The sequence below is a fragment of the Pituophis catenifer genome, unplaced genomic scaffold (assembly GCF_029215685.1).
Source record: "Pituophis catenifer annectens isolate HBS135680 unplaced genomic scaffold, rPitCat1.0.hap2 SCAF_1, whole genome shotgun sequence".
In the NCBI taxonomy this organism is placed as follows: Eukaryota; Metazoa; Chordata; class Lepidosauria; order Squamata; family Colubridae; genus Pituophis; species Pituophis catenifer.
In genome coordinates this window covers 318,964,740-318,982,466 of record NW_027256881.1, presented here as the reverse complement: position 1 = coordinate 318,982,466, position 17,727 = coordinate 318,964,740, and the positions used below count along the sequence as shown (strand labels likewise).

Sequence of the window (17,727 nt, the reverse complement as noted above, 5' to 3'; positions counted from 1 at the left end):
TGCAATTTGTATTGTTTGCACAATGATACATGATGCTTATGGTATTGTTTTGAATCAAATATGTGTATAGTGCTTATTATATTCTCTTTTTCTTAATACGAAATCAGCACTCATCAATTGGGTAAAGGAAGGCATCTCTCTTAGGGAGACAGAGAAAGCAAGATGGAGTGGCTTTGGGGTTTTGGCCTTCAACATCTGGTGGTTTATCATCTTTGACTCCAGATGTGTTTGGAGGTTCTCCTGAACTCGTGGCTCTTGTTTGATGAGCAGGTGTCTAAGGCTCCTTTGCACAGATCTGTCTTGTGCACCAATTACATGTTTTCCTGGGCTGGGAGGCCTCACAGTCACTCATGCCTCAGTCACCTCTTAGCTGTGTTATTGCAAAGTGATTTACCTGGAGCAGCCCTTGAAGACCACTCAGAAGTTACAACTGGTTCAGAACATAGTAGTTCACACAATATTGGTTATGCATAGGTGTGTCCATATTATAATTTTGTTGCATGAGCTGCATTGATTTTTTTTTTAATTTACAGGTTTCATGCTTGTTTAATCTGCTCAGAGTTGCTTAAGATGGGTGGCCATATAAATTGCTTAAACAAACAAACAAACAAACAAACACCTTAATTTTTATAAGGCATGTTTCAGATATTATCACATATGATTAAACCCTTGCATATACTGTTAGTAGTCCTACTATGAGTTTCTGTGTGGTTATCTGAAATGGTAGAGTTCAGAATGTGGGGGGCAGTTACCATGTGATTTTGTTTTAGTATCCATTAAACTCCAACATACAACTATCAGAATCACACGGTGCTGTTTTCCCTGAACTCTACTAATATGTAGCTAATGTGCAATGTGGGATTGAAATGTATTTTCATTAAAATAACTCTTGCATGTAGACAATTATTGTGCTAAGAGGAAGCACGGTTTTATAATAATCTCTTTCGTATGTGAGTGGTTCTGCGTTCAGACATTCAGTCCTCCCTTCTCCAGGGACATAATGATGTGGTACAGTCCAGAAAAAATCTGCTTCTCCTGCATGCAAAGATCAGTTTTAGGAGTGATAATGGAATTTTATGTTCCTGATTCCTCCAGTATGTTAAAAAATATATATATCAAAGTTTCTATTCAGTACTTAAAAAGGAAACTGAAAGCTAGTTACACAAAGCCTGTACTAATCTTATATATTTCCCAAGGAAGTTTTCTCTCATCTGACCTGTGTTATAAATTAACAGTGTATTGCTGGAAGTATTCATTTACTTATACAGCAAGCTCTGGCCATATAAGGGAATAAAGTGATTCAGAATTCTTGGCGAGATCATAAATAAATACTCCCTGGAGAATCAAATGGAACAGGCCTAACTGTGTGGACATTACTGTGTTTCAATAACATTAAAACAAACATAAGGTAAAACAGTGTAATGTAGAGGGTGGAGAACTGGCCTCTTGTTGAATCCAATCCAATCCAATTTAATCCAGCCCAACAAACAAACTTCCATGTTCTGCTTCTTCAAGGGGCACAATCCCAGGTTATCATGTTGAAAGTTGTTTCCTTATGGAGACTTCCCATTCTATCACAAAGAAATAATTATGAACATTTTTTTCACCAGATTTATCAGTTTTCCTGCAATGTTTAGTTTTAGAACAAAGTATAGACTAGATTTAGGTTAAATTTGCACACTGTATTAAATTTGGTCTTTTTCATAGCACAAAAATAAACCATAATTGACTGGCTTTGCATAACACTTTAAACCATAAACCAAACAAATCCCATTCTGGCTTACTATTATGAGTGAACTGAATCCCAGAGACTTCACTTCTGTTGCACAAAATTACTGTTGACAGATCTCCCTTCCATGTATTCATCTTGCCTTTCTGTTTTTCCATTAGATCATGAAGTAAGGATTCCATCAGTTAAAAGTTGATTGTCTGTGATAGAGAGATTTGTTTTTAAAAAGTTTTAAACAAATAGAAGTGAAGAGGTGTTTTTCTCAGGACTGAGGAATTTTGATCCAAAGCAGTATAGAATGACAAAATTGTATGGATTGGACATCTGCTACACCTCAGTAGGAAATAATGTAAATTTACTGCCATTTTTGTAGTGAGTGGAGGGCAGATTTATTTGGCTCCTATACGTGCTCCCAGTTTTTTTGTTTGTTTCTTTTTTAGATCTTTCACTAGCTGATAGCACAGATCTATTGCAATCAAGTCCATGAACTTTTCTTTCATTTAGATGAATTTGCATTGTCTATAGCAGCTCAATATGGTTTTTTTTTTTTAATTAAAAAGTGTTAGCATTCAAAAGTTAGGCAAGTTACCAAGTTCAGGGCTGAAACATGAACTCTGTTGCAGAAGGAATTTGTACGGGTACACTGTGGTAGCTAAGATACAGATAGGACAAGAAAGACTTCTTGTGTCAGGCAACTTACTTTCAAAGCTACCTTTTAATCTTTTGTTGGTTCAGCTACTTTTGTATCTAACCTGCTGTAATAATTGCTGAGAAAGAAAAGGTTCCCATCTTGCAGAAGATTTATTAAAAGAAACTTCTCTCTTGGACACAATAACTGAAAGTACCCCAGGAAGCTGTCAGTTTGACTTTCTAATTTATCTTCGCTCTTTCCGATCTATGCTTCACATTTTTTTGGATTTTTCAAGAAATATATCTTCTGTTTTTGGCAATGACCTTTGCAGACATGGAGGTGTGCCAACAGGAGTACAACCTAGAAAGCTAACTGATAGATTTATGATTCAGAAAGGAGTAGTTCCAGATCCAGATATTGTAAGCAAACACTGTTTTTAGCAAACAGAAGCAGGTAAATTGCTTTTTTTTTTTTTTTAAGGCTAGAGGCTTTTTCAGAAAGCATCAGTTTTACAAGAGAAATCTAGTCCAGTTGACTGCTATTAATGTTGGTTTCTCTTCTAGGTTTCCATCTTCCAATTTGGCCACTGAAATGAATTTACAGTGATTGCTTGCCCAATAAAAAGCATGGAACCTCTTAAAACTTCATTGGTATCTGAAGAACTATCTTCTACAGAGATTGATGATCGTCATTATTCATTGCAAGGTAGGCTTTGTTTAAATGCCACAAAATATTTATTGATCTTTTTTATGCAGCAGATGTTTATGGTCATAGCCTCTTTAGAAGATTATGTCAGATCACAGGATAGACTTGAAATAAAGTAAAATGAATAAGATTAATCTAACTTGGTGTCTTGCTTCTGATCATAATCAGCTGGATTCTTCCAGCAAAGAAATATGTTGTCATCTGAATACTGATGTTGTGCTAAGCTATATTGCTGTTTGTTTGGTTTGAGATCAGAGCATAGACATTGTTTTATTCAAAGCTAAGAGCCATTTGTCTCTGAAGGCATGCCAAGAGCTTCATTCCAAAAACAGTGGCTAAAGTGACTTTAAATATTAAATTTAATATATTTGGAATTGAAATGAAATGCTAACATATTAATATGTGTTGAATATTCTCCAGGCATGTATTTTTATTCTTTTGCTACATTAAAAACTACAGTTTAGATTGGTGAGGGATGTACTTAAATCTTTTAAAGGATGAAACAATTGCAGGCATTTAAAATTATAAACATTATATAGGAGCCAAACCATTACATACAACTGAGCATAGTTTAATAAATTCTGGAGGTGCTTTTTCCAAAGGCAACTGGTCTTTATTTTTTGCGTGAAAACCAAGAAGCTTGCTTGAAGATCCAAAAAGCTTTTTTTGAGTTCAACTGAAGAAGCTTCTTGGATGAAAAGTGAAATGTCTTCAAGCGAAGAAACAGTTGCCTTTTGAAAAAGCACCTTTGGGTCAGCTATGACCTGGATGACTGAGAATCTCCATAAACATTCTGGGTTATACATTTTTATGAATAAATTTCACAAAATTCTAAATGTGTGAATTTATGCTCCGAATCTTCATTTAATAGCATTAATATCAATTGTTTCCTCTTGTTAAGAATGTATTGGTTATTCTGTTTCATTCGTTGAAAAACCTAATTTACCTTTTGAAGAATGATGTTGAAATGTAGTACATTGGTGAATGTACTACACCAATGTAGTACACTGGGGGGGAGGGGGCAAATGGGAGCCTTCCACAGGACATGCCTAAATTTTGGAGGAGGAGTTTTGCACAAGCTCAATAAAATTGAGCTTTTCAAAGGTTTTGCACAACCTTAATAGAAATAATTTTGCTTTCATATCCTTGGTCTTGTGAAGATTTGTTAAGAAAAATTTCTGATGTTCAGAAATCCTCAGCCCAAGTACTTACCTGTTTTGTACTTCTTGAATGTGGAAGTGCTCACTTAATATGAAAAAGTAGATTGGAAAATGTTTGTTTATTTAATTTTATTTCTGAATGACATTACAAGTAAACATTGTAACCTACTGAGCAGTATACATATTGAAGGCAGCATGTTACCTGGGGCTGAGAAAGACTCCTGACGATAAACCTGGAGAACCTTTGCAAACATTGCAGAGAATACTCTGCTATATAGATGAACAATCTATTCTATTGTAAATCAGTTTCCTCTTAACTTTAAGAATATGAGATGCAAGTTGGGTATTCCTTTAATCAAAAAGCAATTTTCATTCCTGCTGCCAAAATTATGGATTTAATATATGGACAAGATTAAAACAGGTCATGGCTAACTTCATACAGGATGTCTAAATATGATTTCCATAAAGATGATTTAGTGAATTAACCACAATTAATTGGCTTCATAACTAAAATGTATGTGATCAGTGTAAGATAATGATTATATTTGTTATCTGTATTCTGTGATTAACTTTGGTTTACTGAATTCTGTCTGTTTCTGAATTACCAACAGAAACTGGACTTGCACAATACACTGGGCTAAAATGACTAGATAAGCAAGATATTGTGAACAGATTGACAGAAATATGATTTAAATTACTCAACATGGCAAATCATTTTTTCCAATTTACTGTATTATGTGAAGCCAGTGTAGTGGTATGAAAACCACTTGATGAAGTTTATATGACATGAGGCTTTTATGACATATTAAGACAACCAATTGTGCCTTGATTGATAAACTATGGATAACAATGTGTGAATCCAGTATATATAAATATGCCTACAAAAATGTATTCTTCTAACTTGTCTTTTATTAGTTCAAAAGCTAATTGCAAAGGAGGGATAGAGCAATCTGTAAAATCTTTGACAGCTTGCTTGCTCACCTGCATGGAATTCTAGCTGCTTTTGTCTATTAGGCAAGTTACATGCCTAATAGGCATGTATCTACATGCTAACAATGAAGAAAGAGTAACAGAGCAACTGTTTGTTGTCTTACTTAGTCACCTTCCTGGAATTGTGGTTGGCTAGGAAAGTAGATAAGCACAAGGCTACTCTAAGTGATTTAATAAATCAAAAGTTTTTTGGTATATATCTTGACATTATCTGTCAAGATAATTGATTATCTTGATACATTATTGATAGACACTTATAATTTGGAAGAGAAAGAAAGTGCAATTCAAAGAAAATTTTTAGCCCTAGTTATGAATACATCCCCACTTCATTGCAAAAAAAACGTGAAAGAGCTGTATAATTTATCAAGTTGGTATTCTGTTGCTAGTAATTTTCCTAGCTGGTTTTCATGAATTTATGCTTTCCTTTATGCAAACTCTTTCCTTGTAAGTCTTTTTATGACCAGCTATAAAAACTTCTGTAAGTCAAAGTCAAACATCAAACCCACAAGTTCATATAATATATATACATATTATAAATACTGCTAATGTGGTGCAGTGATTAGAATGCAGTATTGCAGGCTGACTGCCCACTGCCAGAAGTTTAATCCTGACTGGCTCAAGTTTTACTCAGCTTTCCATTCATCTGAGGTTGGTAAAATGAGGACAATATGCTGACATTTGTAAACTGCTCAGAGAGTGCTGATGGAGAGGTATATAAGTCTAAGTGCTATTGAAGTTACTTGCTGTGGTGCAATAGCACCACTGTTTAATATTTTTCTTTAGAAAGATATTTAGAAAGTTCAGGTGTGTCTGCCACCACACCCAAGGATGAAGAAACAGTGAATAAATTCCATGATGACTCATAGCATTTTCCATTGATTCAGGTGCTATGCAACCACACTGCATTTAGATAAATATTATCTGAGACACAGATTGTGTGATTTAACCTGTTGCTCCTGAAAAAGTTCGTATGTCCTTCCTGGAGACAGAGAACTAAAATGTGGATGTCAACAGCCTCACTGATATATGAAAATCTGAGAGACATCATGGGAAAGTAATCCAGGCTACACCTAACATTATGGGTTTAGATATCCATTTGGGCAGTGGGACTAAAAAAGTGCTTTCTTCCTTCTTGCATGACCCAGGTATCTTCTTAATTCACCTGGGATACATTTGTGTATGGTGGGATAATACAGAAAGGAAGAGGAATCCATTCTGCTAACTGACAACAATGGTTACAATTTGTAGTTGCATGCTCTTGTTTGAAGGAATAAATTAATATTTCTGATGTTGTGCCACCTGCACAGTTATTTTATGGATAAGAAACAATTTTATTTTATGCTGCTTCTTGGGTAATGATTTAGAGTGACCTTCAAATATCAAAAATTAGTAAGGCAGTACTTAACTTAGTATTGCAGTACTTAAAAAAATGAATAGAAAAGAAAGAACATTCATCCATAGCTTCCCACAAGAAAGGCCTGGGTGGAAAGGCAAATCTTCAATGTAGGCATTGTGGGTAATCCTCGATTTACAACAGTTTGTTTAGTGACCATTCAAAGTTACAATGGCACTTAAAAAGTGACTTATGACAGTATTTCACACTTACGACTATTGTAGCATTCCCATGGCCATGTGATCAAAATTCAGACACTTAGCAACTGGTTCATATTTATGACAGTTGCAATGTCCTGGAGTCATGTGATCACTTTTTGTGACCTTCTGACAAGCAAAGTCAATGTGGAAGCCAGATTCATTTAACAACTGTGTCCCTAACTTAACAACTGCAGTGATTCACTTAACTGTGGCAAGCAAGGTCATAAAATGGGACAAAAATTCACTTAACAAATGTTTCACTTAGCAACATAAATTTTGGGCTCAATTGTGGTCATAAGTCAAGGACTACCTGTACAGTAAGTTCTCATGGATTTCAGGGGAAAGAGCATTCCAGACAGCAGGTAACATCCTAGAGAGGTTCCCTATCAGTAACCATAAGAGAACATTGCCAATCACAGCACACACAATAAGACCTCTTCTCATAAACTTATTGATTATCCAGTTCTGCAATGGACAAAACAGTCTGGAAGTTAGACTACCACTACTTGTTTTACACTTTATAAACCCAAAGAAGAACTTTGAACCTGAGTTGGGAATTAATTGGCCACAAATGCAGTTGCTTAAACACAAGCAGTAACCTCTATCTAAATGATACCCTTCTCAGCAAAACAAATAATTGCACTCTGCATCAATTGCAGCTTCAAAATTAAATATATCATTCTACTGTAATCTCAGTGTATGGTTACTGGTGTACACCAGCCAAAGCTAGAAATAGACAGCAGGCAGACTAAAGATAGTCATTGTTTTTATGATGCAATATTGCTTACAAGTTCACTGTCCATTGTTGAATCTGGATGATGCTATTTATCAGCAGTGCTGCTTACATGACTTTGCCCCAAAGCAAATTAATTAATTTTAGACCTATGGACAGAAAGAAGAACTCTTCAGAGATTTGGTGACAAAGACTGTAAGTACTGATCTTCCCTCCATCACACCTGTTCTGGCCTCCAGTTCCCATGGATACCAAGCCTGAGAGAGCCAGGAAAGGGAATGAGGTGTGCATCTGGGAGAGAAGGAAGAGGTGGGTGTGAACTCCCATTGAACAAGCCTGTGCAGGATTTACATTCCAAGCCTGCTGATCCAATTTGCACATCATCTGCCAAAGCACAATTCCCTTTCTTAACCTATTTAATTCTCATGCATAGGACCCGATTCAACAGACATTTGGACAAATCAGTTGTTAAAGCAAGTCATCCTTAATTGAATGGGCCACTCTCATACTTTCTATCAGAGAAGAGATCATGAAAATATTGAAACATAAGCTAGAAGAAATATCAATAGCAATAATAATAGCACTTAGACTTATATACTGTTTCACAGTGCTTTCCAGCCCTCTCTAAGCGGTTTACAGAGTCAGCCTATTGCCCCCAAGAATCTGGGTCCTCATTTTACCGACCTCGGAAGGATGGAAGGCTGAGTCAACCTTGAGCCGATGAGGCTCAAACTGCCAAACTGCTGGCAGCTGGCAGTCAGCAGAAGTAGCCTGTAGTACTACTTTCTAACCACTGTGGCACGGTGGCTCTAAGAAAGTTGCTGCTTTGTTCTTTATTTATAGGGAAAGGGCTGCATCTTCTAAAAATTAGACTATTTGTCACAGTTTATCTTTGTTGCATTACCATGTTCTTGGAAATATCATAAAATATTTCCATTGAGTCAGTTTCTGAAAGATACTTTGTAAATCTTCATATAATAGATAATAGGGTAAAAGTTGGGTCACAGCAGCTTTCCCGGCTTTGTGTTAAACTAAAGATGCCATAATAACATCAGTAATTGTCTTCTTGTCAGGAAAAGTTCTAAGTTATGCAAAAGGCCCCATATTCAATTCCCAGCATAAAGGATCTCAGGAATAGATGATGGAGTAGTGTCTTCAAAGAACCATCTTAATTCAAATATCATTATATATAACCTCTTCAAATCTCATAATTAATTTTTAAAATTAGCCATGAGATTGGCAGAGGTTACATATAACACTGGGAAAGATAGACTAATGATACAGCTGAACCTAAATTCCTACATTCAAATTACAGTTACATTTTATTTTTTAATAAAATTTATATATATATTTCCCTTTTTATACATCTGCTTTAAAATCTCTGTCCATGGCTATTTATTTAGTGTTCTTGGAGTTTCAAATAATTCTTGAGTACTGAGTAAAATCCATCCCCTTTTTAAAAGCAGAAAGGGGATCCTTATCTGCATCCTACTGATCTCACGTTATTCGCATATTCAGTGTAGCTGCCTAATTATTATCATGTGCAATCATCTAGAGTATGTGATTCTAGAAGTTTTAATTGCACCAACCCTATGTTTTGAATTGGGGATTGGGGAAATGGGGGGGGATGAGCAGTGAGAAAGATCTGATAGCGTATGATATGAACAGACACATATACATGAGATTTATTTTAATTGAGAATTAACCCAAAGGTTTCTTGTTAATGAGGTTGTGCAGAGAAGTTGGCAATAAACTAAAAATGAAAGCATATAGCAGATGTGGTGGGCAGGTAAATTAAAATATGAGAAACTGCTTGCCTTGGGGTCCATCAACTGGTTCACCTTACACCTATGCATTTTGTAGTCCCAGGTGTATAAACTTTGACATTAATCCTGTTGATTTCTGTGGCATTTGGCAGAATAGAAATCAACTTGTGGTTAGCAGTCTTCTATAGTAGCCTTGTTCAGCTTGGTGCTGGGCAGATGTGTTGAGCCCTTAACAAGCTAAATCACAGCAGAAGAAAGTTATGAAGGTGACCCATCAAGATGTCCTTTTGAACTACAATTTTATATATTTAAATATAAAATTAAATTAAATTAATTAATTAAAGATGGAGGAAAGGAAGTATACATGAAAAATTGTGATAACATAATCATATTGGCCATTACCCTGTGGTAAGATGAGCAGAAAATAAAATAATATAAAATAAAATAAAATAATAAATAAATAGCGCAGATTAGAATAAAGCCCCCAAAGCAAAATCAAAGAATGGCAGACTTCTGATAATGGATTATTTCTAGCAGTGAAAACAAGGATATTGATATATGACTTACACCAGTATTTCAGTATTGTCTAGTCTTGGATTTTTCAGACCTGAGTACTCTTTGGATATATGAACCTCAGCCCCCCTCCCTCCCAATTCTCTGCTAGCTTGATCTCTGCTGAGAATTCTGTGGATTGACCTTTATGCATCTGGAGAGCTTCCAAATGGGGAAGGCAGTTGGGATGCAATGGGCTATAATCGCTCTAGACATTAACAAAAGTTACTTGAGATTTTGGGAGTTTTCATGCAAAATACTGCAGCTGTCACATTGCCTTTCTCTGATGTAGATGATCAATAGTTATTTAATTTTGGAAGAAAAGATCATCTTGCGTATGTAGTACTTTTAAAAAGGAAATGCATCATTTCTAATCCAATATTTTGAGTAAAATGTATTATAGGTCAGTCAGTTACTCTAAGCAAGCAACTGGAGCAAGATAAATCCAAGATAATTTACAGTCTTATTAAAATCCTCTGACACAAAGAGTCCATTCATCATTCCTTCAGATGTGAAAAGTCTGTTTTAATGAAACACATGGTAGAAGAATGGGAGCTTTTGCAAAATTATTACATCCTGGAGTTGTCTAGTATGGAAAAAGAATAGCCTCGTGTTGAAAATAAATGAGGGGGAACTGTGGAGGGTGGAAGCAGCAGCTGCAGTGGGGACTGAAATGTCATTGGTTACCCTAGATAGATAATTACTGTCTGCAGAGTAGTAGTGGCAGGCTATGCGGTCTTTTTTTTTTTTTTATTGAAAAAGTTTTACAAGTACAAATTTTCCTATTTCCCCCCCCCTTTCCCTCCCTAACCCTCCCTAACCCTCCCCTCCTCCCATGACTTCCCCAAGATGAAATCCAAATCCACATCATATTATATCATACTTTACCACCCTTCTAATCTCCCTCCTGTGTACTATACATTTCTACATAACATTGAACTATTCTACCCCCTATATACTATACATTTCTACACAACATTCAACTAAAAGCTATCTGATACTTCCTAGTTTGGTATTTATTCTGCACATAATCTATCCATTTCTTCCACTCCCCTGCATAAGTCTCTTGAGTCTGGTCTTTTAAGTATGCTGATATCTTCGCCATTTCTGCAAAACTGGCCACCTTCAAAGTCCATTCTTCAATAGTAGGCAAAACATCCCTTTTCCAATATTGACCAATCAGTAACCTAGCTGCTGTCACCATATACAATATCAATTTTGTTTCGCCCATTGAAAAACTATGCGGTCTTTTGACTGCCACAGACTTCATTGAATTGCGAACAGTTTGATTAACTGAGGCTGCAAGACTTTATGTATAACTTGTCTACGCTAATATTTCTCAACTTCACAAACTTTAAGATATGTGGACTTCAACTCTCAGAATTCCCCAGGCAACATGTTAAAAGTTACTGAGGCTGAGAAACACTGATCTAAGCCCAGGATTTGTTAATACCAATTGGATTAGTTTTGAACTATTATACAAAAGATATCAGTATTGCATTGCAGGGTGTTCAGAAAGAAATTCCACTGAACTGACTTGGGACTAAAATGCTTTTACAGTATGCTTTTATTTGCTTGTTTAAAAAAATTAATTTCATAGGTGCCTGATAGAAACCATAATGGCATGATATATATCATGATGTCATTGCACAAAATGCATACAATACCTAATTTAGTTTATTTGGATAATGGGATCATGATATGCCCCACTTCCCTAGATACCATTGCTAATTTCCTTGTCTTTCAAACAATAGGACTATAAGAGTAACCCACAATGAAATATATTTTAACAGTAATAAAATAAAAACAGATTTCTGATTTTGAGGGGGGTTTTTTGTTTTCTTTTCTGATATTGTAAACCACTCAATTTCTTCAGATTGGAGTCAGATACATGTACTGTAAAGTCAATCAGAAAATAATACAATATAATCATATATTATAATTATTATATTTAGCAACATAATTTTAAATTGGATGTTTTAAATTTTTTGGGGTTTTAAATTAAGTCAAATTTATTTAATATTTTTAAATTATTTTAAATTGATGTTGATTCTGTTTTTAAATAGGCTGTACACCGCCCTGAGTCCTTCGGGAGAAGGGCGGTATAGAAATAAAATAATAATAATAATAATAATAATAATAATAATAATAATAATAATAATAATAATAATAATAATAATTTTTAATAACAACCTAGAAGATAACATTGAAAATTGATACCATCATTATATCTAGGCTGGACTTTCAAGTTGTGCTAAGCTGTAGTGTGGTTTGTTTGGTTTTCACTTAGCATGTCATGAGAACTCAAACACGGTAGTTTGTAAATAATGGTGGGTTTTTGGTTTTTTTTGTTTATTATGATTAGCCAATCCACTCATTTGTGGCTTTTAAAAAAATATGCTCACCCAGAGTCAAGCGATTTATAACCTAGCAGGATGATTGATCCATGTCTATGTGTTAAGGTGCTTTCTAAATGCTGATACACATCTCCAATCTAGTCCCCTATCTAAGAAGTCTCATGAAAGAACAAAAGAACCTCGAACTGTGCAAAGCATTTAAAAGGAGTCCCAAAGGTGCTTTTTCAAGAGGCAACTGGACTTTCTGGTTTTTCTTTGAAGACATTTTGCTTTTCATCCAAGAAGCTTCTTCAGCTCTGACTGGATGGTAGGGAATAGAAGCATCCATTCAGAACTGAAGAACCTTTTTAGATGAGAAGCAAAATGTCTTCAAAGAAAAACCAGAAAGTTCAGCTCCCTCTTAAAAAAGCATCTTTGGAACAACCATGATCTGGATGACTGAGAATCTCCATAGATATTTAAAAGGAACTTTGGGCAAAGTACACTGGCGTTAACAAAGCAGTCCTCCTCAAAGTGTTAAAACAGCCACATCTCCTGGAAGCCTGTATGTGACTGCTGCAAACGCATTCCCCAGTTACAGGTGTACGCACAGATATTTTAGCTGGAATCACAAGTGAAGTAAAGCAGTTGGCAATGAAGTCACAGCCAAAGGAAAGTGGCTGTGTATGGACACACATGTGGAGATAACAACTTTCCTAGTTAGCGCACAAAACCATACCCCCTTCCAGTCCGTGGAATTTCTCCCCCCACAGAACCAGTCTCTGGTGCCCAAAAGGATGGGGGCCACTGCTTTAAAATCCAGAAAACCCAACAAAAAGGGAGCTGTCAACTAAAAAGATAGCCATAATAGTAGCCAAGCTGGCTGCTCCAGTTTAAATGGGGTAGCCTTCTATCTCTTGCTCTGATGTTGATTCCTCAGCCGGTCAGAAAATATCTGTGCCGCTGTGTAAGGAAAAGCAGTCTGATTATTATTTCCTTGGTTTTTAAAGATGCAAAAACTCTGGCACGCTGAGTAGTGCTTGTCATTTGAAGACTGCATCTGTGTCCTACAACATATACTGCATTAATCTTGTCTGCCTGTTTGTCTGTCTATCACATTTTTAAACCACCCATCTCCCACGCAGAGGGCCTCTCAGCAGTGAAATTGTTTTAGCATAGATAAGGAGGGTTCACCCCCGCCCCATCTCTAACTTGACCTGAGCCATTAAAGAAATCCAGCAAGATCTCCTAGGTTTGCCTCCTGCACTGTCATCCTTGAAATTTGTTTGCTTTATTCTTCGGTTAGACGAAAGTTTGCCTTTCTGTGAGAAAGTAGTTCAACCAATTAATCCTTCTACTGTAAGGGAATAAGCTCTTAGGCTCCACTGTCAACATCCTGATCGCTTCATTAACTTCCTCCATTTTGCTTTCCTTTGAGAAAAATACCTCTTTTTGTTGCAGCCATTGTCATTAAAGTATCCCCAGAATTCCCTTAAGAAGGAAACCTTGCACTTGCTTTTTAGTTAGTTAGCCTTGACAAGATAACCTTTATTTTTCCTTTTTTCCCCTTTTTTCCTGGATCATATCAGAAATTATTAAGAGTCCTCTGATATGCTCAACCGTAACCATTTACTGGAGTTAGATGTGCCATCCAGGGGGTGGGTTCTACTTACCTTTACTACTGGTTCGCAACGGGAGAAGCTTCTGCGCATGTGCAGATTGTCAACTATGACGTTGTGGTGGGTGGGCAGAGCCTCCCGCCATTTTTACTACCAGTACTAAAGAACTGGACAGAACCAGGAGCAACCCACCACTGGTGCCACCATGTTTAACTTTTACTGTTTCTGCTATTTAATACACTGAAAACAGTTTCCAAAGTGCTAATCAGGTGTTATGCAAATAATTGCCTCAGCAGAAGTTAGGTGCCTATTTCTCTGCAGCTCAACAAACGCAATCATGGAGGGTAATGCATATTCCCGGCAGCCTCAAGTGCCTGTAGTAGCATGGCAGATCTCAAAATATATGTGTCGTTAACTGCTTGTTTGAGGAAGCATCATAAATCATGTCAGTGATCAAATCTATATTGGGTGAAGAGAGAAAACAATGCAAACTGGAACAACTAAAGGCAACTTGAATCTGGCTCACCACTGTGTATGGGTAAGACAAAGCCAATATCAGGAGCCCATGGAATTGAAAAAGAATTTGTGGGACACTGTTAAGCCATTGGGGCAATTCTGCCATGGTTAGAGTGATGTAGGGTATCATTAAGCTCCGAATGTTATGCTCAAAGGGATTCAGGCTTGCTCTCCTTGGCTGCTATCATCTTCCCACCATAAAAACCACAAAATACTGTTTGCAACTTTAGTCACATGATGACGGGGTCATATATGAGCCGCAGTGGCGTAGTAGTTAGAGTGCAGTACTGCAAGCTACTTATGCTGACTGCCGGCTGCCTGCAATTTGGCAGTTCAGATCTCACCAGGCTCAAGGTTGACTCAGCTTTCCGTCCTTCCGAGGTGGGTAAAATGAGGACCCAGATTGTTGGGGGCAATATGCTGACTCTGTAAACCACTTAGACAGGGCTGTAAAGCACTGTGAAATGGTATATACCATATTTTTCAGCATATAAGACGCACTCCCCCCCAAAAAAAGTGGGTGAAAATTTTGGTGCATCTTAGACTGAATACGGGCCTGGTTTTGGCTTCCTGTGGACATGAGCCCTCCACATGTCACATTTTCACCCTCCCTGGCCCCCAGTAGTACTCTGCAGTGCTCTGCACGTCCCGGTTTTGCAAAAAATGAGCCTGTTTTGGTAAAAATGTAATGTGTGGAGCACTGCAGAGTGCTTCTGGGAGCCGGGGTGGGGGGCAAAAACATGACGTGCGGAGGCCAAAAATTATTTTTTTCCTTGTTTTCCTCCTGTAAATCTAGGTGTGTCTTATAGTCTGGTGCGTCTTATAGTCTGAAAAATATGGTAAGTCTAAGTGCTATTGCTATATCATGTTTAACTATTGTTTTGGTAGTAATTTGTTGAATGTGATATAGTGGCTGGGTTTATCTATTGCAAGTCATAAACCACGGATTTCCATCCTACTAAGAAATTGGATTCCCACAATGTGCTAAACGTGTACTCTATAGCCTAGCTATAATGGAATGTATGGGCCACCTTGGGGAACAAGGAGAAAAGATGCTGCTTAGGAAACAATCAGACAAGAGAGGGAGAAGCCCCAAGTAGCTTAAAAGTCAGAGAAAGAAATTTAGGAACAAGCCATCTTAATGAACCAAGCAGTTAAAAGTGATAAAGGGAAAATTGCAACTTCAGACTTGCAAGGCTAATGTAGCCTTACAATAAAATAGAATTAGTTCATTTAGTCTTGTTTCCTGTTTGGTTTACTTGGGAGGACGGATACAGTATTGGCATAAGGGGTACACAATGTTTGGAGCTTAATTGCCTAATTCTCTCTGCAATGGTTTTGAAAATATTAGCTTTCCTGTTGAAAATGCCTATGCTAATGATTTAATCCTTATTTTGAATGAGGAACAAGATAATCCCTTGTGACTCTTTGCATAACAAATACTGGTGAAATGTAAATCAAATGCAAACTTAATGCTGCCTTGAGTCATCCTAGAGATGTTGAAAAATATCTAGTTAGCAAATCATTTTAAAAGGATATTCAAAGTTTAAAGAAACACCTTTCTTACTCACGAAGTACAGTGTTAGAAGAAATATCCTTTTCGGGTTCAGCTCCAAGTGGGGAAAAAGACACTGGAAACATGGAGACTGCTTGGAAAGATGGTTTAATGGTGGACAGGATCACCTGGTTTGAGTTCCTGAACAGAAAAGGGGCCGAGATGCAGCGAGTCCCGGGTTTTATGCCCTCTCTGGCTTTGAACTTCCTGGGCCCCTGAAAGAGTATCCTGATTGGTTGTCAGACTCCCAGGGGATGGGGGTCTTACTGTAGCTAGCCTTGCTGGCTGATGTAATCTTCCCAGGTGCCATGTGGTGAGCTTCTGTTGCTAGATGGGTCCTATTGTGTTAGTTTCTGTTGCTAGATGGGTCCTATTGTGTTGCAGATGATGGTCCATTGACAAAGATGAGAGGGAATTGAGTTTCTGCCTCTGGCCCATTGAAAAAGGGGGAGGGGCAGGAAGGTGGGAGCTGCTTCGTCTTTAAAACATGCTTCTCCATTTCTCAGCCAGGGAAACATAATATTTTGCCTTTTTAATATTTCCTAAAATATTTCATTTTTCTAGGAAAGAGATGGGTGCTAACTTATTTATTTATTTTATTTTATTCAATTTGTGTACCGCCCTTCTTCTAGTAGACTCAGGGCAGTGCACAGCCAGAACTAAAACACATACCAATACAAAATTTAAAATTTTTAAAAGAATTACATGACTTTGGCCCAAAATTTAAAACATTCAAACTAAAACCCATTGACAATTTAAAAAGCTAAAAAAAAAAGGTGTGTGTGTGTGTGTCATGCCAGCCCTGCTTGATGGAAAAGAAAAGTTTTTAGGGCACGGCAAAAGGCCCAGAGATCCGATATCCTTCGTATCTCCAGGAGCAAATCATTCCAGAGGGCAGGAGCTGGGGGTCACCAGCTGACATTTTTTAAAAAAATGATTTATATGCCGCCCTTCTCCGGAGACTCAGGGCGGTTTACAATGCGTTAAGCAATAGTCTTCATACTTTTTGTATATTTATACAAAGTCAGCTTATTGCCCCCACAAACTGGGTCCTCAATTTACCCACCTTAGAAAGGATGGAAGGCTGAGTCGCCACTCAGGCTCTATTGCCTGGCATTGCCTGGCTGACGGCACCCTGAGGAGTCCCTCTCTGTGGGAGCGTACTGGTCGGTGGGAGGCTATCGGCAGCAGAAGGCGGTCCCGCAAATATCCAGGTCCTATGCCATGGAGTGCTTTAAAGGTGGTAACCAACACCTTGAAGTGCACCTGGAAGACCACTGGAAGCCAATGCAGCTCATGCAGGAGAGATGTCACATGGGAGCGCCCCCTCGCTCCCATAATCCCCTGCGCGGCCACATTCTGCACCAGTTGGAGCCTCCGGGTGCTCCTCAAGGGGAGCCCCAAATAGAGAGCATTACAGTAGTCCAGGCGGGAAGTGATGAGTGCCTGAGTGACTGTGCGTAATGAGTCCCGATCCAGAAAGGGATGCAACTGGCGAATCAGGCGAACCTGATAAAAAGCCCCCCTGGCCACGGCCGTCATATGCTCTTTTAAAGACAGCTGTGCATCCAAGAGGACGCCCAAGTTGCGAGCCCTGTCCGTGGGGGCCAATAACTCGCCCACAATAGCCAGCGATGACACCAGCTGGCTATATCGGGACGCCGGAAGCCACAGCCACTTGGTCTTGGAAGGGTTGAGTTGAAACCTGTTACTCCCCATCCAGATCCGCACGGCCTCCAGGCACCGGGACATCACTTCAAGGGCATCATTGGGATGGCCTGGGGTGGAGATGTACAGCTGAGTATCATCAGCGTACTGATGGAACTCCACCCCAAAGCCACG

General features: G+C 37.9%; 1 protein-coding gene across 1 annotated transcript in view; it reads left to right on the top strand.

Annotated features, from left to right (window-relative positions):
• The first annotated feature begins 2,986 nt into the window (after window positions 1–2,986).
• Window positions 2,987–17,727, top strand: part of SYNE2 (spectrin repeat containing nuclear envelope protein 2) — a 206,446-nt gene continuing 191,705 nt past the window's right edge. Inside the window, exon 1 of the mRNA XM_070942446.1 lies at window positions 2,987–3,065. Within this exon, the coding sequence (XP_070798547.1) occupies window positions 2,987–3,065 (79 nt within the window). The remainder of the gene's footprint in view (window positions 3,066–17,727) is intronic.